This window comes from Salmo salar, chromosome 04, assembly GCF_965601325.2.
Source record: "Salmo salar chromosome 04, fSalSal1, whole genome shotgun sequence".
Classification (NCBI taxonomy): Eukaryota; Metazoa; Chordata; class Actinopteri; order Salmoniformes; family Salmonidae; genus Salmo; species Salmo salar.
The window spans coordinates 1,895,523-1,916,601 of NC_138294.1; the positions used below are offsets into that span (position 1 = coordinate 1,895,523).

General features: G+C 45.8%; 1 protein-coding gene across 1 annotated transcript in view; it reads right to left on the reverse strand.

The window, feature by feature from the left end:
• Positions 1-2,015: 2,015 nt before the first annotated feature.
• The window catches only part of LOC106594199 (wolframin), a 52,439-nt gene continuing 33,375 nt past the window's right edge, over positions 2,016-21,079 (reverse strand). Inside the window, exons 13-19 of the mRNA XM_082973984.1 lie at positions 15,903-16,140; positions 13,441-13,626; positions 7,408-7,524; positions 6,153-6,536; positions 5,546-5,632; positions 5,088-5,231; positions 2,016-4,920 (exon numbers count right to left, since the gene is read on the reverse strand). Coding sequence (XP_082830110.1) covers positions 4,819-4,920; positions 5,088-5,231; positions 5,546-5,632; positions 6,153-6,536; positions 7,408-7,524; positions 13,441-13,626; positions 15,903-16,140 — 1,258 coding nt within the window. The 3' untranslated portion in view covers positions 2,016-4,818. The remainder of the gene's footprint in view (positions 4,921-5,087; positions 5,232-5,545; positions 5,633-6,152; positions 6,537-7,407; positions 7,525-13,440; positions 13,627-15,902; positions 16,141-21,079) is intronic.

The following is a 21,079-nucleotide window of genomic DNA, read 5'->3' on the forward strand; positions in this document are numbered from 1 at the left end:
GCTGTATTCATGTCTTCTTCCTGGGGTCATCACATCCTACAGGAGGCCTGGTGCTGTATTCATGTCTTCTTCCTGGAGTCATCACATCCTACAGGAGGCCTGGTGCTGTATTCATGTCTTCTTCCTGGGGTCATCACATCCTACAGGAGGCCTGGTGCTGTATTCATGTCTTCTTCCTGGGGTCATCACATCCTACAGGAGGCCTGGTGCTGTATACAGTCTTCTTCCGAGTCATCACATCCTAAGGAGGCCTGGTGCTGTATTCAGTCTACCCTGGGGCATCACATCCTACAGGAGACCTGGAGCTTTACAGTAACCCTGCCTAGAGCCTAATGAACGAGCTTTACAGTAACCCGGCCTAGATCCTAATGAAAGAGCTTTACAGTAACCCGGCCTAGACCCTAATGAAAGAGCTTTACAGTAACCCGGCCTAGATCCTAATGAAAGAGCTTTACAGTAACCCGGGGCCATCAGACCCTACAGGAAGGCCTAGTGCTGTAACCATGCCTTACTTCCTGGTGTCATAAGAGCTTTACAGTAACCCGGCCTAGACCCTAATGAAAGAGCTTTACAGTAACCCAGCCTAGACCCTAATGAAAGAGCTTTACAGTAACCCAGCCTAGACCCTAATGAAAGAGCTTTACAGTAACCCAGCCTAGACCCTAATGAAAGAGCTTTACAGTAACCCAGCCTAGACCCTAATGAAAGAGCTTTACAGTAACCCAGCCTAGACCCTAATGAAAGAGCTTTACAGTAACCCAGCCTAGACCCTAATGAAAGAGCTTTACGGTAACCCAGCCTAGACCCTAATGAAAGAGCTTTACAGTAACCCAGCCTAGACCCTAATGAAAGAGCTTTACAGTAACCCAGCCTAGACCCTAATGAAAGAGCTTTACAGTAACCCAGCCTAGACCCTAATGAAAGAGCTTTACAGTAACCCAGCCTAGACCCTAATGAAAGAGCTTTACAGTAACCCGGCCTAGACCCTAATGAAAGAGCTTTACAGTAACCCAGCCTAGACCCTAATGAAAGAGCTTTACAGTAACCCAGCCTAGACCCTAATGAAAGAGCTTTACAGTAACCCAGCCTAGACCCTAATGAAAGAGCTTTACAGTAACCCAGCCTAGACCCTAATGAAAGAGCTTTACAGTAACCCAGCCTAGACCCTAATGAAAGAGCTTTACAGTAACCCAGCCTAGACCCTAATGAAAGAGCTTTACAGTAACCCAGCCTAGACCCTAATGAAAGAGCTTTACAGTAACCCAGCCTAGACCCTAATGAAAGAGCTTTACAGTTACCCAGCCTAGAAACCTAATAGAAAGAGCTTTACAGTAACCCAGCCTAGACCCTAATGAAAGAGCTTTACAGTTAACCCGAGCCTAGAACCCTAATAGAAAGAGCTTTACAGTAACCCAGCCTAGACCCTAATGGAAGAGCTTTACAGTAACCCAGCCTAGACCCCAATGAAAGAGCTTTACAGTAACCCAGCCTAGACCCTAATGAAAGAGCTTTACAGTAACCCAGCCTAGATCCTAATGAAAGAGCTTTACAGTAACCCAGCCTAGACCCTAATGAAAGAGCTTTACAGTAACCCAGCCTAGACCCTAATGGAAGAGCTTTACAGTAACCCAGCCTAGACCCTAATGAAAGAGCTTTACAGTAACCCAGCCTAGACCCTAATGAAAGAGCTTTACAGTAACCCAGCCTAGACCCTAATGAAAGAGCTTTACAGTAACCCGGCCTAGACCCTAATGAAAGAGCTTTACAGTAACCCAGCCTAGACCCTAATGAAAGAGCTTTACAGTAACCCAGCCTAGACCCTAATGAAAGAGCTTTACAGTTACCCAGCCTAGAACCTAATAAAAGAGCTTTACAGTAACCCAGCCTAGAACCTAATGGAAGAGCTTTACAGTAACCCGGTCCAGACCAAGAGCAAGCAAAGCAGAAGCAAGACCACAGTGGCTGTAATGTGTGCGTACTGGCACCAGAGAAGTCAGGCGCAGGAGAGCAAACACTGTGTTACAACGGTGCAGTTTAATTAATAAAATCACCGTGAACAAAAACAATAAATAAATACAATGGAACGAAACCCTTCGCACGCCAGACATAACGTGCACAAACTCTTACAATCAACAATTCCGGACAAGAACATGGGGGGGGGGGAACAGAGGGTTAAATACACAACATGTAATTGATGGAATTGAAACCAGGTGTGAGGGAAGAAAAGACAAAACCAATGGAAAATGAAAGGTGGATCGGCGATGGCTAGAAGGCCGGTGACGTCGACCGCCGAACACCGCCCGAACAAGGAGAGGGACCGACTTCGGCAGAAGTCGTGACAGTGGCCCCGTATACAACTGACGTACAACACAACGGTTGGGATGCCAGTTGTATCATACAAGAGTTTTTCTGCACACAAATAAACTAAACAAGCGTGTGGAGGCTCAATGGATCTGCAACAAACTCTTCATTGCATCACAAAAATACATCAGATCACAACCATTGTGTCCAATGTGTTGTAGATCACTTGCAGAACCTGAGTGTGAACGGGGCCAAAGCTACAAAACACCAACCTAATCTGTGACTGAGTGGAACAGACAGTGAAACTGTGACTCAGGGCTAACGGACTGCTAATACCTCACACTGGCCTGGGAGAGGACCAAATATAGATCAAGAACATGTTTCAGTTTCTCAAAGACGTGTTTGAACATGTCATGGTTGTTGTTGTTGTCGTCTAGATCTGTGTGTAAGGTTGTAAAATTCCAGTAACTTTCAATTAAATTCCCAGGATTTCCTGCTTGTTCCCCCCCTGATTCCGGGAATCTTCCAAACTGGAAAACCTGGGAATTTTGGTTAAACGACTGGAATTTTGCAAACCTTTCTGTGTGCTTCACTATACTGACCTGACCAGTTGTAAGACAGTGAATGTATCCGGTGACTGAGTAGAACATTATTGCATCAGTATAATATTTTTAAAGAGAAACGGCAACATTCATTCTAATTCGATTTAAAGTTTGTAAATTTAAAAAAAAGGTACCAATTTTAATTTACACACTTAACAAGCTAGTGCATAGAGAGTGTTTTGTAGATGCTGAGAACAGAATGTATGTTTTTAAATAACATTCTTACAACATTCTTTGAACATACTAATGTTTTTACATAGCTATCTTTCTAATGTTTTCTTGTGGTTTTTATGTAAAGATTTCTTAATGTTCTGAGAACACGACTTTAAATAAAACCACGAGGAAACCTGTAGGAAACATTATGCTGAAGTACTGAAATTCCCATAGAAGAATGTTTTGTCTTAACGTTCTCTGAACGTTCTGAGAACATTACTTTATATAGAACCATGAGGAAACCTGTAGGAAACATTAGGCTGAAGTACTGAAATTCCCATAAAAGAATGTTGTGTCTTAACGTTCTCTGAACGTTCTGAGAACATGACTAAATAGAACCATGAGGAAACCTGTAGGAAACGTTATTGGGAAGTTGTGTGCAATATAACCACAGGACAAACACACTCTCACCAAGCTCTAAGATGTTTTCCTTCCCTTTATTTAACTAGGCAAGTCACTGAAGAACTCATTCTTATTTTACAATGACGGCCTACACCGGCCAAACCCCGGACGACGCTGGGACAATTGAGCGCCGCCCTATGGGACTTCACGATAACGGCCGGTTGTGATACAGGCCCCGGATCGAACCAGGGTCTGTAGTGACGCCTCTAGCGCTGAGATGCGGTGCCTTACGACCGCTGTGCCACTCTGGTTAACATATGGTTTTCAGAACGGTATGTGCTTGCTGGGAAACATCCAAAAGTTACTAAGTGCTACATTTCAGATAAACCACTGCAAATACAGACAGACAGACAGACAGACAGACAGACAGACAGACAGACAGAGACAGACAGACAGACAGACAGACAGACAGACAGACAGACAGACAGACAGACAGACAGACAGACAGACAGACAGACAGACAGACAGATTACGTAGTTGTAGTACAATATAGATCTATAGATATGCTACATATTCTACATACACAAGTCATGAGTGTGTTCCTAAAGACAGTTAAATACACAACTCTTAATACTATATTTGTAAGGACTGTTCCTCTGAAATCTTCATTCACCATTATTCCCTAGCGTCTTCCTCCAGTTTCCCCGTTTAAAGACCACTCTAGCTATTGGTGAACTGTTTCCCGTTGAAAAACGACAGCTTCCAGTGGAGATACATTCAGGTAATGCAGTTTACAGACGACCCACTTCCTCATTTGATTTCAGCTCTCCGGGTGTTTCTGCCCGATTAGATACAATCTGACCCAACCATCCATCCCGTCGTAAAAATGCTGCCGCAGCTCGTTGCCGTGGTAACGAGCCACCTCGTGAAGAAAAAACGAAACAAAATGGCTTCCAGAAGAGAACAGCAGCATCTGAGTAACTGTAGCAACCGCTCCCTTCAGGTGTTCCAACCAGAGACACGCCCCTTTTCACACCTCCGTCCATCTGTCCATCAATCCATCCCTTTAATCACTAAGTTGCTCTACAAATGAAGTTGTATTGAATTGAATTCCTTTATTCATCCATTTCCTATTTTTTACCCTAGTCCATTTTGAAAAATGGCTGCCACTGTCTCTTCCACTACTGGTTGGTCACACGTTGATCCTTTAGGACAGGAAGGGGGGGGTCCAAGGCAAACTATTGTACACATTAAAACATTCCAGGACAAAATAAAGTTGTATTGAATTGAAATCCTTCTATCCATCCATTCCTCTTGTATTTTTCCCCCCGTCACTACATTTCTCTCCTTTCTCGTCCTGTCACACGTCGATACGTGCCGAGAGGAAGGGAGAGAAGAAGAAGTCGAATGCGAACTTGACGGAGTTGAGGGTGGTCCGTCTCCAGTCTCTCTCTATCTTTACCTGCAGAAACAAGTACAGACACTGTAAGTCAGTTGGTAGAGCTTGCAATGCCAGGATAGTGGGTTCGATTCCCGGGGCCTCCCATGTGTAAAATGTATGCAAGCATGACTAAGTGTCTTTGGATAGAATTGTCTGCTAAATGGCATATTATTATTATTATATATTACCTGTCCGGCAGCGGTCAGAAGGGAGGAGTCACAGTCCAGACAGTAGATGGCCTTCAGCTCGAAGGACGGGACCTGGCCCCCCAGACGACCCTCCAACGTAGTGCTGAACTCCACCAGGCTGCCGGGCTGCAGGCGCAGCAACACCTACACAACACCAACAGCTTCATCATTTAATCATTTAGCATAATCATTTAGGCCTTTTAACAAATGCATGCATACATTTTACATTCGGGAGACCCCAGTTTTTAATAGGTTAATCATTTTAATTAAACATAATTTAATGAGTGCACCTAGATAACAACAGAGCCATGTATTTAGAGAGTTAGGACAGTGAAGTTTATCGCACTATGAAAGGCTAAACTCTGTAAATACATGGCTGTGGACAACACCAACAGTAATAGGTTAATAATGTCATCATTAGAACAGGGTTCTATCAGTCCTTAAGGAATAGGGTTTACCTGTCTGAACTCATGACTGGCCACCAGTTTGATGTCTCTGGCCCGGTCCTCTGGCACCCCGTCTTCCTCGGGCATCCCCACCCCCACCTCAAATCATATCAAACTTTGATTAAAGTACATAAAAATTAAATCACACTTTACATTATAACAATAAAATGAAAAGCAGTAAAAGTGGATAAATAACACATCATAAAACACAGAGTATATCTAAAACTACTACTGATTAAAGGTCCCGGTCCCGTGGGGCTCAGCGGGTAGAGCATTGTGCTTGCAACATCAGGAAGTGAGTTCGATTCCCACGGGGGACCAGTATGAAAAAGGCCGAAAATATATACACTCAATTCTGTAAGTCGCTCCGGAGAAGAGCGTCTGTTAAATTACTAAAATGTAAACGTAAAAGCCAGGCTAAAAATGTAAACGTTGTCTGTATCTCTTACCTCCAACACATAGCTGTCGTAGAAGAGCGTCTGTTAAATTACTAAAATGTAAACGTAAAAGCCAGGCTAAAAATGTAAACGTTGTCTGTATCTCTTACCTCCAACACATAGCTGTCAGAGAAGAGCGTCTGTTAAATGACTAAAATGTAAACGTTGTCTGTATCTCTTACCTCCAACACATAGCTGTCGTAGCGCTTCACGTGACACGTGTGTTTGGCCAAAGCCTTGATCACACATAGCTCCTCCTCTTCCTGCTGCTGGAGGAGGACGGCCGTCGGCACGGCAACTCCAAGCACTGTGGTGTTGGCATAGTCGGCGACGGCGAGGTTAGCATTAGCGACGGTTGCTGTGGCGTCGGGGGTGTTGGAGTTGGCCGTTGAGGATGTGGAGGTGTTGGTGGAGTTGTTCCGCAGCGGGTCACATTTAGGATAGGTCTCTCCGTAAAGACAGCGTAGCCAATCTCCCATGAACACCGGCAGCAGGTTGATGACGGACTGGGCTCCGTTCTCAGTTTCCGCTACACGCACCTGCCGGAACCTACCGGTCCATGTCACCTGGGATAAAAAAAAAAAAAAGAAGAATTACAAAAAGGTTTAGTTCGAAATGGCACACTATTCCCTATACATACAGTATAGCTGGTGTCAGAATGTGTTTCAGTGATGTACCTGGTGTCAGAGTGTTTCAGTGATGTACCTGGTGTCAGAGTGTTTAAGTGATGTACCTGGTGTCAGAGTGTTTAAGTGATGTACCTGGTGTCAGAGTGTTTCAGTGATGTACCTGGTGTCAGAGTGTTTCAGTGATGTACCTGGTGTCAGAGTGTTTCAGTGATGTACCTGGTGTCAGAGTGTTTAAGTGATGTACCTGGTGTCAGAGTGTTTCAGTGATGTACCTGGTGTCAGAGTGTTTCAGTGATGTACCTGGTGTCAGAGTGTTTAAGTGATGTACCTGGTGTCAGAGTGTTTAAGTGATGTACCTGGTGTCAGAGTGTTTCAGTGATGTACCTGGTGTCAGAGTGTTTCAGTGATGTACCTGGTGTCAGAGTGTTTAAGTGATGTACCTGGTGTCAGAGTGTTTAAGTGATGTACCTGGTGTCAGAATGTGTTTCAGTGATGTACCTGGTGTCAGAGTGTTTCAGTGATGTACCTGGTGTCAGAGTGTTTCAGTGATGTACCTGGTGTCAGAGTGTTTAAGTGATGTACCTGGTGTCAGAGTGTTTAAGTGATGTACCTGGTGTCAGAGTGTTTCAGTGATGTACCTGGTGTCAGAGTGTTTAAGTGATGTACCTGGTGTCAGAGTGTTTAAGTGATGTACCTGGTGTCAGAGTGTTTAAGTGATGTACCTGGTGTCAGAGTGTTTAAGTGATGTACCTGGTGTCAGAATGTGTTTCAGTGATGTACCTGGTGTCAGAGTGTTTAAGTGATGTACCTGGTGTCCGTCCAGGTGTGTACAGAAGATCTGTGTCTGAGCCACACCTTTCACCTTCCAGGCAGGAGGACCACACAGCTGTCCGTACTGTCTCCAGGTCAATGTAGAGTTATACCCCTAAACATCAACATTACATTTCATTCAATACAATTAAAGGTTCAAATCAAATCAAATATATCATTCAATCAAATCAAATATATCATTCAATCAAATCAAATATGACATTCAATTAAATATGACATTTCATTAAATCAGTGGAGTGCATTTAGCCATCTATACACACAGTAAACAGAGAGCCAAGTACAGCTCCAGTTACCGTCCAATCCAGTAAACAGAGAGCCAAGTACAGCCCCAGTTACTGTCCCATCCAGTAAACAGAGAGCCAAGTACAGCTCCAGTTACCGTCCCATCCAGTAAACAGAGAGCCAAGTACAGCCCCAGTTACTGTCCCATCCAGTAAACAGAGAGCCAAGTACAGCTCCAGTTACCGTCCAATCCAGTAAACAGAGAGCCAAGTACAGCCCCAGTTACTGTCCCATCCAGTAAACAGAGAGCCAAGTACAGCCCCAGTTACCGTCCCATCCAGTAAACAGAGAGCCAAGTACAGCTCCAGTTACCGTCCCATCCAGTAAACGGAGAGCCAAGTACAGTCCCAGTTACCGTCCCATCCAGTAAACAGAGAGCCAAGTACAGCCCCAGTTACCGTCCCATCCAGTAAACAGAGAGCCAAGTACAGCCCCAGTTACCGTCCCATCCAGTAAACAGAGAGCCAAGTACAGCTCCAGTTACGTCCCATCCAGTAAACAGAGAGCCAAGTACAGTCCCAGTTACCATCCCATCCAGTAAACAGAGAGCCAAGTACAGCTCCAGTTACCGTCCCATCCAGTAAAAAGCGAGTCTTGTACAGTCCCAGTTACCGTCCCATCCAGTAAACAGAGAGCCAAGTACAGCCCCAGTTACCGTCCCATCCAGTAAACAGAGAGCCAAGTACAGCTCCAGTTACCGTCCCATCCAGTAAACAGAGAGCCAAGTACAGTCCCAGTTACCATCCCATCCAGTAAACAGAGAGCCAAGTACAGCTCCAGTTACCGTCCCATCCAGTAAACAGAGAGCCAAGTACAGTCCCAGTTACCGTCCCATCCAGTAAACAGAGAGCCAAGTACAGCCCCAGTTACCGTCCCATCCAGTAAACAGAGAGCCAAGTACAGCCCCAGTTACCGTCCCATCCAGTAAACAGAGAGCCAAGTACAGTCCCAGTTACCATCCCATCCAGTAAACAGAGAGCCAAGTACAGCCCCAGTTACCGTCCCATCCAGTAAACAGAGAGCCAAGTACAGCTCCAGTTACCGTCCCATCCAGTAAACAGAGAGCCAAGTACAGCCCCAGTTACCGTCCCATCCAGTAAACAGAGAGCCAAGTACAGCCCCAGTTACCGTCCCATCCAGTAAACAGAGAGCCAAGTACAGCCCCAGTTACCGTCCCATCCAGTAAACAGAGAGCCAAGTACAGCCCCAGTTACCGTCCCATCCAGTAAAAAGCGAGTCTTGTACAGTCCCAGTTACGTCCCATCCAGAGATACATTCACATCACTGTAATAGAATCAGCTCCAACAGTATTGGGGACAGTAACACATGTTACTGTCTCAATACTTTTGTTGTTTTGGCTCTGAACTCCACCACTTTGGATTTGAAATGATTCAATGACTTAGAGGTTAAAGGTCAGACTGACAGCTTTAATTTGAGGGTATTTTCATCGGGTGAACTGTTTTGAAATTACAGCACATTTTGCACATAGTCCCCCTGTCACGTCCTGGCCAGTATATAAGGTTAATTGTTTTGTAGTTTGGTCAGGGCGTGGCAGGGGGTATTTGTTTTATGTGGTTCGGGGTGGTGTGTTTGTGTAAAGGGTGTTTGATTTAGTAATTCCGGGTTTTGGTTTATGTTTAGTTAATTCTATGGTTAGTCTAGGTTGTGTGTTTCTATGTTTGGTTGATTGGGGTTGGGACTCTCAGTTGAAGGCAGGTGTTGTCTATCTGCCTTTGATTGAGAGTCCCATATATTAGGGTGTGTTTGTATGTGTGATTTGTGGGTGATTATTCTGTGTATAGCCTTGTGCCTTACCAGACTGTTTATTTGTCGAGTGTTCGTTTTTTGTGTTTTGTATGTTCATTGTTGAGATTAATTAAAAATCAAGATGAGCATTCACGTACCTGCTGCGTATTGGTCCACATTTTCTGATGACGATTTCGCATTATCGTCAGAAGACGAAGACAACTGTGACAGAATCACCCACCACCAAAGGACCAAGCAGCAGAGGAAGGAGCAGACGGAGTTCGAGTTGGACTGGCGGGAGAAGTGGACTTTGGAGGAAGTTCTGGACGGGGCCGGACCCTGGCATCAGGCTGGGGATTATCGACGCCCGCAGGGGGAAATTGAGGCAGCCAAGGCAGAGAGGCGGTGGTACGAGGCCAAGTACGCGCTGAAGGAGAAGCACGAGAGGCACCCCCAAGAAAATTTTGGTGGGGGGGCACACGGGTAGTTTGGCTAGGCGTAAGAAGAGCCGGAAGCCAGCTACTCGTGGTTATATGGAGGAGCGTATGGGGTGGAGAGCGCTATGTTTCGCTGAGGAGCGCACTATCTCACCCATACGCACGCACAGTCCGGTGCGCTTTATTCCAGCCCCTCGCAGGTGCCGTGCTAGAGCGGGCATCCAGCCTGGTAGGAGGATGCCTGCGCAGCGCATCTGGTCGCCGGTACGCCTCCGAGGACCAGGCTACCCAACTCCCGCTCTACGCACGGCTACCATCAGGCCCCTGCACAGCCCAGTCTGCCCTGTACGAGCACCCCGCTCGTACAGGGCTACTAGTTCCATCCAGCCAAGGCGGGTTGTGCAGGAGGTAAGATCTAGACCGGCTGTGCGCCTCCATAGCCCTGGGTTTCCAGCTCCTGTCTCTCGTGCGGACCCGGAAGTGCGTCAACCCAGTCCGACTCGTCCTGTTCCCGCTCCCCGCACTAGCCTGGAGGTGCGTGTACATAATCTGGTAAGCCCAGTACCAGCACCACGCACCAGGCTACAAGTGCGCCAACCCAGCCTCGCCAGTCAACAGTCTTCATCAGAGCTGCCCGCCAGTCAACAGTCATCATCAGAGCTGCCCGCCAGTCAACAGTCATCGTCAGAGCTGCCCGCCAGTCAACAGTCATCGTCAGAGCTGCCCGCCAGTCAACAGTCATCGTCAGAGCTGCCCGCCAGTCAACAGTCATCGTCAGAGCTGCCCGCCAGTCAACAGTCATCGTCAGAGCTGCCCGCCAGTCAACAGTCATCGTCAGAGCTGCCCGCCAGTCAACAGTCATCGTCAGAGCTGCCCGCCAGTCAACAGTCATCGTCAGAGCTGCCCGCCAGTCAACAGTCATCGTCAGAGCTGCCCGCCAGTCAACAGTCGTCAGAGCTGCCCGCCAGTCAACAGTCGCCAGAGAGGTCAGACTGCGCTGAACTGCCGGAGTGGTCAGACTGCGCTGAACTGCCGGAGTGGTCAGACTGCGCTGAACTGCCGGAGTGGCCAGACTGCGCTGAACTGCCGGAGTGGCCAGACTGCGCTGAACTGCCGGAGTGGCCAGACTGCGCTGAACTGCCGGAGTGGCCAGACTGCGCTGAACTGCCGGAGTGGTCAGACTGCGCTGAACTGCCGGAGTGGCCAGACTGCGCTGAACTGCCGGAGTGGCCAGACTGCGCTGAACTGCCGGAGTGGCCAGACTGCCCTGAACTGCCGGAGTGGCCAGACTGCCCTGAACTGCCGGAGTGGCCAGACTGCCCTGAACTGCCGGAGTGGCCAGACTGCCCTGAACTGCCGGAGTGGCCAGACTGCCCTGAACTGCCGGAGTGGCCAGACTGCCCTGAACTGCCGGAGTGGCCAGACTGCCCTGAACTGCCGGAGTGGCCAGACTGCCCTGAACTGCCGGAGTGGCCAGACTGCCCTGAACTGCCGGAGTGGCCCGAGTGGCCAGACTGCCCAGACGGTCCCGAATTGCCAGACTGCCCAGACTGTCCCGAATTGCCAGACTGCCCAGACTGTCCCGAATTGCCAGACTGCCCAGACTGTCCCGAATTGCCAGACTGCCCAGACTGTCCCGAATTGCCAGACTGCCCAGACTGTCCCGAATTGCCAGACTGCCCAGACTGTCCCGAATTGCCAGACTGCCCCGACTGCCCCCCGGCGATGCCAGACTGGTCCGACTGCCCCTCGGCGATGCCAGAGTGGCCCGACAGCCTGGAACGGCCGGAGCCAGAGCCACCTCCAGAAATAGGTGGGTTGGGGAGGGGGGGTGTAGCACAGTGCCGTCGTTGACGGCAGCCACCCTCCCTTCCCTCCCTTTAGAAAAGGGGACTTTTTGTTGGTGTTGCTTGGGGTTATTTTTTGTTAAGGTGCTTCTGGGGTAGCACCTTTAAGGGGGGGGTACTGTCACGTCCTGGCCAGTATATAAGGTTAATTGTTTTGTAGTTTGGTCAGGGCGTGGCAGGGGGTATTTGTTTTATGTGGTTCGGGGTGGTGTGTTTGTGTAAAGGGTGTTTGATTTAGTAATTCCGGGTTTTGGTTTATGTTTAGTTAATTCTATGGTTAGTCTAGGTTGTGTGTTTCTATGTTTGGTTGATTGGGGTTGGGACTCTCAGTTGAAGGCAGGTGTTGTCTATCTGCCTTTGATTGAGAGTTCCATATATTAGGGTGTGTTTGTATGTGTGATTTGTGGGTGATTATTCTGTGTATAGCCTTGTGCCTTACCAGACTGTTTATTTGTCGAGTGTTCGTTTTTTGTGTTTTGTATGTTCATTGTTGAGATTAATTAAAAATCAAGATGAGCATTCACGTACCTGCTGCGTATTGGTCCACATTTTCTGATGACGATTTCGCATTATCGTCAGAAGACGAAGACAACTGTGACACCCCCCCCATTTTAGGGAACCAAAAGTATTTGGATCAATTCACTTATGTGTATTAAAGTAGTACAAAGTGTAGTATTTGGTCCCATATTCCTAGCATGTAATGACTACATCAAGCTTGTGACTCTACAAACTTGTTGGATACATTTGCTGTTTGTTTTGGTCGTGTTTCAGATTATTTTGTGCCCAATAGAAATGAATGGTAAATAATGTATAGTGTCATTTTGGAGTCATTTTTATTGTAAATAATGTGGATGCTACCATGATTACGGATAGTCCTAAATGAATCGTGAATAATGATGAGTGAGGAAGTTACAGACGCACAAATATCATAGCCACCCTCCAAAATGCTAACCTCTCCTGTAATGGTGAGAGATTAGCATGTCTTGGGGGTAGGATATTTGTGTGTCTGTAACTTCCTCTCTCATCATTGTTCAGGATTCATTCAGGATTATCCGAGATCATGGTAGCGTCCACATTAATGTAGAAGTGTTTAGAAACGCATTATATTATTACATACAATAAAAGTGACTCCAAAATTACACTATACATTATTTACCATTCATTTCTATTGGGCACAAAATAATCTGAAACACAGCCAAAACAAACAGCAAATGTATCCAACAAGTTTGTAGAGTCACAAGGAATATGGGACCAAATACTACACTTTTTACTACTCACAATACTTTTGGTTCCCTAAAATGGGGTGGACTATGTACAAATAGTGCTGTAATTTCTAAACGTTTCACCCGATATGGATGTAAATACGCTAAAATTAAAGCTGACAGTCTGCACTTTAACCTTGAAGTAATTTTTGCATTTAAAATCCGAAGTGCTGGAGTACAGAGTCAGAAAAATCTAAAATGTGTCACTGTCCAAATACTTTTAGAGTTCACTGTATGTCTTGCTTCCCCCCCACCCTTTTTTTTGTCTTTTTAAATTACTGTATTATTTATTTGCACACAAGGAAATACAAAACAATGTGATGAGGGTTTAAAAGACAAGAGAAAAGTGCAGGAGAAGGAAAAACCTTAAGGCATTTATAAGTCACCTGCCTCTTTCAAATATTTATAGAATGAACCCCTCCCCCTTCCTCTTTACCTGCAGTCCCTCTGAATGGTAGACGTACGTCCAGAAGAACAGCATCACCATAGTGACGCAGCATAGGATGAGCTTGACGGCGCCGCGTTGCGACATGGAGTGGAACACGTCCATGAGCGACAGGCCGAAGCGCGTCCACAGCCTCAGTGTCACCGGCACTGCACACACGGCCAGCGTCACAATCATCTGAGGATTAGAAGGAGAAGAAACTTTATTAACCAACGCAATGTGGACATTTGTCCCAAGTCAGACTACCATGATTATAGTGGCATTATAGGGAATTTATAGTGGCATTACAGTGGTATTACAGTGGCATTATAGTGGTATTATAGGGGATTTATAGTGGTATTATAGGGGATAATAGTGGTATTACAGTGGTATTATAGTGGTATTAATTTATAGTGGCATTATAGTGGTATTATAGTGGTATTATAGGGGATTTATAGGGGATTATAGTGTTATTATAGTGGTATTATAGGGGATTTATAGTGGCATTACAGTGGTATTATAGTGGTATTATAGTGGTATTATAGTGGTATTATAGTGGTATTATAGGGGATTTATAGCGGTATTATAGTGGTATTATAGGGGATTTATAGTGGTATTATAGTGGTATTATAGTGGTATTATAGTGGTATTATAGTGGTATTATAGTGGTATTATAGTGGTATTATAGGGGATTTATAGTGGTATTATAGTGGTATTATAGTGGTATTATAGGGGATTTATAGCGGTATTATAGTGGTATTATAGTGGTATTATAGTGGATTATAGTGGTTTATAGTGGTATTATAGTGGTATTATAGTGGCATTACAGTGGCATTACAGTGGTATTATAGTGGTATTATAGGGGATTTATAGTGGTATTATAGTGGTATTATAGGGGATTTATAGTGGTATTATAGTGGTATTATAGTGGATTTATAGTGGTATTATAGTGGTATTATAGGGGATTTATAGTGGTATTATAGTGGTATTATAGGGGATTTATAGTGGTATTATAGGGGATTTATAGTGGTATTATAGTGGTATTATAGTGGTATTATAGTGGCATTACAGTGGCATTACAGTGGTATTATAGTGGTATTATAGTGGTATTATAGGGGATTTATAGTGGTATTATAGTGGTATTATAGGGGATTTATAGTGGTATTATAGTGGTATTATAGTGGTATTATAGGGGATTTATAGTGGTATTATAGTGGTATTATAGGGGATTTATAGTGGTATTATAGTGGTATTATAGTGGCATTACAGTGGTATTATAGTGGTATTATAGTGGTATTATAGGGGTTTATAGTGGTATTATAGTGGTATTATAGTGGTATTATAGGGGATTTATAGTGGTATTATAGTGGTATTATAGTGGTATTATAGTGGTATTATAGTGGTATTATAGGGGATTTATAGTGGTATTATAGTGGTATTATAGTGGTATTATAGTGGTATTATAGGGGATTTATAGTGGTATTATAGTGGTATTATAGTGGTATTATAGGGGATTTATAGTGGTATTATAGTGGTATTATAGTGGTATTATAGTGGTATTATAGTGGTATTATAGGGGATTTATAGTGGTATTATAGTGGTATTATAGTGGTATTATAGGGGATTTATAGTGGTATTATAGTGGTATTATAGGGGATTTATAGTGGTATTATAGTGGTATTATAGGGGATAATAGTGGTATTACAGTGGTATTATAGTGGTATTAATTTATAGTGGCATTATAGTGGTATTATAGTGGTATTATAGGGGATTTATAGCGGTATTATAGTGGTATTATAGTGGTATTATAGGGGATTTATAGTGGTATTATAGTGGTATTATAGGGGATTTATAGTGGTATTATAGTGGTATTATAGGGGCATTATAGTGGTATTATAGGGGATTTATAGTGGCATTACAGTGGTATTATAGTGGTATTATAGGGGATTTATAGTGGTATTATAGTGGTATTATAGGGGCATTACAGTGGTATTATAGTGGCATTACAGTGGTATTATAGTGGCATTACAGTGGTATTATAGTGGTATTATAGCGGTATTATAGTGGTATTATAGGGGATTTATAGTGGCATTACAGTGGTATTATAGTGGCATTACAGTGGTATTATAGTGGCATTACAGTGGTATTATAGGGGATTTATAGTGTTATTATAGTGGTATTATAGGGGATTTATAGTGGCATTACAGTGGTATTATAGTGGCATTACAGTGGTATTATAGTGGCATTACAGTGGTATTATAGTGGCATTACAGTGGTATTATAGTGTGTTGATTTGTGTATTTTGTAAACTGACCTCACTAAGTGAAACAAATACAAATGAACAATAAAGTTATCGTATCGCCATTTGGGAACACAACAGAAACAAGTCATTGACTTTATTGGGCTATCCCCATCGTGTTTTTAAAACGTTATGTACTGCGTGCATGTCTCTTAACCTGCCGACCAATCATCACCTTGGTGAGCTCCAGCTCCAGGAACCATTTGATCAGCTGGATGAGGACCATGGCAGCCAGCCCCACGGCCAGCACGGGCAAGGCAAACAGGAACAGGAAGTAGGCAACGCAGGTTCGGATGAGCCCCACGGGGGAAGAGTTTTGGAGCAGCACCACAGAGAACTCACACCACAGGAAGCAGACCAGGTAGGGGACCAGGAAACAGTAGGTCCCACGGAAACCACGCTGCCTGGCCATACTGGGGGAGGAGAGGGAGAGGGGGGGGGGGGGGGGAGGAGAGGAGAGAGGGGGGTAGGGGGGAGTAGGGGTGTTGAGGAGAGGAGAGGAGAGAGGGGGGTAGGGGGGAGTAGGGGTGGTGAGGAGAGGAGAGGAGGGAGAGTAGAGGGGGGAAGGGTGGTGAGGAGAGCAGAGGAGGGAGGGGGAAGGGGGGGAGAGAGAGGAGAGAGGGGGGAAGGGGGGGAGTAGGGGTGGTGAGGAGAGGAGAGGAGGGAGGGGGAAGGGGGGGAGAGAGAGGAGAGAGGGGGGAAGGGGGGGAGTAGGGGTGGTGAGGAGAGGAGAGGAGGGAGAGGAGAGAGGGGGGAAGGGGGGAGTAGGGGTGGTGAGGAGAGGAGAGGTGGGAGAGGAGAGAGGGGGGAAGGGGGGGAGTAGGGGTGATGAGGAGAGGAGGGAGAGGAGAGAGCGGTGAAGGGGGGGAGTAGGGGTGGTGAGGAGAGGAGAGGAGAGAGAGGGGGGGAAGGGTGGGGGGGTGAAGCCAAAATGTTACGGGTGAAGCCGCAAATAGCTAATTTTGGCATGGATTAGTTAGGCTTTTTAGCGACAACATTCTAACTGAAAATGACTTTGCTACTCTTACTATATGGAGTAGAAAGTTCACATGGCATGTGAAAGTTCACGAACTTTTCCCTTGTCGAATACACACCAGATGTGATGGTATTCCATTGATCTATTTTACACTTAGCAGACATTCTTATCCAGAGAGACTTCCAGGAGCAGTTAGGGATGCCTTGCTCAAGGGCACATCAACAGACTATTCAACTTGTCGGCTCAGGGATTCGATCCAGCTACCTTTCGGTTGATGGACCAAGAGTCCAGCCGCTCGGCTACCTGATACCATATTCCATAGTGCTCACCTGATTCAAATAAAATTTATTTATAAAAGCCCTTCTTACATCAGCTGATATCTAAAAGTGCTGTACAGAAACCCAGCCTAAAACCCCAAACAGCAAGAACAGGAAGAACAGGAAGTAGAGGTAGAGGTACTGACCTGTAGAACAGGAAGTAGAGGTAGAGGTACTGACCTGTAGAACAGGTAGTAGAGGTAGAGGTACTGACCTGTAGAACAGGTAGTAGAGGTAGAGGTACTGACCTGTAGAACAGGTAGTAGAGGTAGAGGTACTGACCTGTAGAACAGGTAGTAGAGGTAGAGGTACTGACCTGTAGAACAGGAAGTAGAGGTAGAGGTACTGACCTGTAGAACAGGTAGTAGAGGTAGAGGTACTGACCTGTAGAACAGGTAGTAGAGGTAGAGGTACTGACCTGTAGAACAGGTAGTAGAGGTAGAGGTACTGACCTGTAGAACAGGTAGTAGAGGTAGAGGTACTGACCTGTAGAACAGGTAGTAGAGGTAGAGGTACTGACCTGTAGAACAGGTAGTAGAGGTAGAGGTACTGACCTGTAGAACAGGTAGTAGAGGTAGAGGTACTGACCTGTAGAACAGGAGTAGAGGTAGAGGTACTGACCTGTAGAACAGGTAGTAGAGGTAGAGGTACTGACCTGTAGAACAGGTAGTAGAGGTAGAGGTAGAGGTACTGACCTGTAGAACAGGAAGTAGAGGTAGAGGTACTGACCTGTAGAACAGGTAGTAGAGGTAGAGGTACTGACCTGTAGAACAGGTAGTAGAGGTAGAGGTACTGACCTGTAGAACAGGTAGTAGAGGTAGAGGTACTGACCTGTAGAACAGGTAGTAGAGGTAGAGGTACTGACCTGTAGAACAGGTAGTAGAGGTAGAGGTACTGACCTGTAGAACAGGTAGTAGAGGTAGAGGTAGAGGTACTGACCTGTAGAACAGGTAGTAGAGGTAGAGGTACTGACCTGTAGAACAGGTAGTAGAGGTAGAGGTACTGACCTGTAGAACAGGTAGTAGAGGTAGAGGTACTGACCTGTAGAACAGGAAGTAGAGGTAGAGGTACTGACCTGTAGAACAGGTAGTAGAGGTAGAGGTACTGACCTGTAGAACAGGTAGTAGAGGTAGAGGTACTGACCTGTAGAACAGGTAGTAGAGGTAGAGGTACTGACCTGTAGAACAGGTAGTAGAGGTAGAGGTACTGACCTGTAGAACAGGTAGTAGAGGTAGAGGTACTGACCTGTAGAACAGGTAGTAGAGGTAGAGGTACTGACCTGTAGAACAGGTAGTAGAGGTAGAGGTACTGACCTGTAGAACAGGATAGGTAGAGGTAGAGGTACTGACCTGTAGAACAGGTAGTAGAGGTAGAGGTACTGACCTGTAGAACAGGTAGTAGAGGTAGAGGTACTGACCTGTAGAACAGGTAGTAGAGGTAGAGGTACTGACCTGTAGAACAGGTAGTAGAGGTAGAGGTACTGACCTGTAGAACAGGTAGTAGAGGTAGAGGTACTGACCTGTAGAACAGGTAGTAGAGGTAGAGGTACTGACCTGTAGAACAGGTAGTAGAGGTAGAGGTACTGACCTGTAGAACAGGTAGTAGAGGTAGAGGTACTGACCTGTAGAACAGGTAAGTAGAGGTAGAGGTACTGACCTGTAGAACAGGTAGTAGAGGTAGAGGTACTGACCTGTAGAACAGGTAGTAGAGGTAGAGGTACTGACCTGTAGAACAGGTAGTAGAGGTAGAGGTAGAGGTACTGACCTGTAGAACAGGTAGTAGAGGTAGAGGTACTGACCTGTAGAACAGGTAGTAGAGGTAGAGGTACTGACCTGTAGAACAGGTAGTAGAGGTAGAGGTACTGACCTGTAGAACAGGTAGTAGAGGTAGAGGTACTGACCTGTAGAACAGGTAGTAGAGGTAGAGGTACTGACCTGTAGAACAGGTAGTAGAGGTAGAGGTACTGACCTGTAGAACAGGTAGTAGAGGTAGAGGTACTGACCTGTAGAACAGGTAGTAGAGGTAGAGGTACTGACCTGTAGAACAGGTAGTAGAGGTAGAGGTACTGACCTGTAGAACAGGTAGTAGAGGTAGAGGTACTGACCTGTAGAACAGGTAGTAGAGGTAGAGGTACTGACCTGTAGAACAGGTAGTAGAGGTAGAGGTACTGACCTGTAGAACAGGTAGTAGAGGTAGAGGTACTGACCTGTAGAACAGGTAGTAGAGGTAGAGGTACTGACCTGTAGAACAGGTAGTAGAGGTAGAGGTAGAGGTACTGACCTGTAGAACAGGTAGTAGAGGTAGAGGTACTGACCTGTAGAACAGGTAGTAGAGGTAGAGGTACTGACCTGTAGAACAGGTAGTAGAGGTAGAGGTACTGACCTGTAGAACAGGTAGTAGAGGTAGAGGTACTGACCTGTAGAACAGGTAGTAGAGGTAGAGGTACTGACCTGTAGAACAGGTAGTACAGGTAGAGGTAGAGGTACTGACCTGTAGAACAGGAAGTAGAGGTAGAGGTACTGACCTGTAGAACAGGTAGTAGAGGTAGAGGTACTGACCTGTAGAACAGGTAGTAGAGGTAGAGGTACTGACCTGTAGAACAGGTAGTAGAGGTAGAGGTACTGACCTGTAGAACAGGTAGTAGAGGTAGAGGTACTGACCTGTAGAACAGGTAGTAGAGGTAGAGGTACTGACCTGTAGAACAGGTAGTAGAGGTAGAGGTACTGACCTGTAGAACAGGTAGTAGAGGTAGAGGTACTGACCTGTAGAACAGGTAGTAGAGGTAGAGGTACTGACCTGTAGAACAGGTAGTAGAGGTAGAGGTACTGACCTGTAGAACAGGTAGTAGAGGTAGAGGTAGAGGTACTGACCTGTAGAACAGGTAGTAGAGGTAGAGGTACTGACCTGTAGAACAGGTAGTAGAGGTAGAGGTACTGACCTGTAGAACAGGTAGTAGAGGTAGAGGTACTGACCTGTAGAACAGGAAGTAGAGGTAGAGGTACTGACCTGTAGAACAGGTAGTAGAGGTAGAGGTACTGACCTGTAGAACAGGTAGTAGAGGTAGAGGTACTGACCTGTAGAACAGGTAGTAGAGGTAGAGGTACTGACCTGTAGAACAGGTAGTAGAGGTAGAGGTACTGACCTGTAGAACAGGTAGTAGAGGTAGAGGTAGAGGTACTGACCTGTAGAACAGGTAGTAGAGGTAGAGGTACTGACCTGTAGAACAGGTAGTAGAGGTAGAGGTACTGACCTGAAGAACAGGTAGTAGAGGTAGAGGTACTGACCTGTAGAACAGGTAGTAGAGGTAGAGGTACTGACCTGTAGAACAGGTAGTAGAGGTAGAGGTACTGACCTGTAGAACAGGTAGTAGAGGTAGAGGTACTGACCTGTAGAACAGGTAGTAGAGGTAGAGGTACTGACCTGTAGAACAGGTAGTAGAGGTAGAGGTACTGACCTGTAGAACAGGTAGTAGAGGTAGAGGTACTGACCTGTAGAACAGGTAGTAGAGGTAGAGGTACTGACCTGTAGAACAGGTAGTAGAGGTAGAGGTACTGACCTGTAGAACAGGATAGTAGAGGTAGAGGTACTGACCTGTAGAACAGGAGTGAGTAGAGGTACTGACCTGAGAACAGGAGTAGAGGTAGACTGACCTGTAGAACAGGTAGTAGAGGTAGAGGTACTGACCTGTAGAACAGGTAGTAGAGGTAGAGGTACTGACCTGTAGAACAGGTAGTAGAGGTAGAGGTACTGACCTGTAGAACAGGTAGTAGAGGTAGAGGTACTGACCTGTAGAACAGGTAGTAGAGGTAGAGGTACTGACCTGTAGAACAGGTAGTAGAGGTAGAGGTACTGACCTGTAGAACAGGTAGTAGAGGTAGAGGTACTGACCTGTAGAACAGGTAGTAGAGGTAGAGGTACTGACCTGTAGAACAGGTAGTAGAGGTAGAGGTACTGACCTGTAGAACAGGTAGTAGAGGTAGAGGTACTGACCTGTAGAACAGGTAGTAGAGGTAGAGGTACTGACCTGTAGAACAGGTAGTAGAGGTAGAGGTAGAGGTA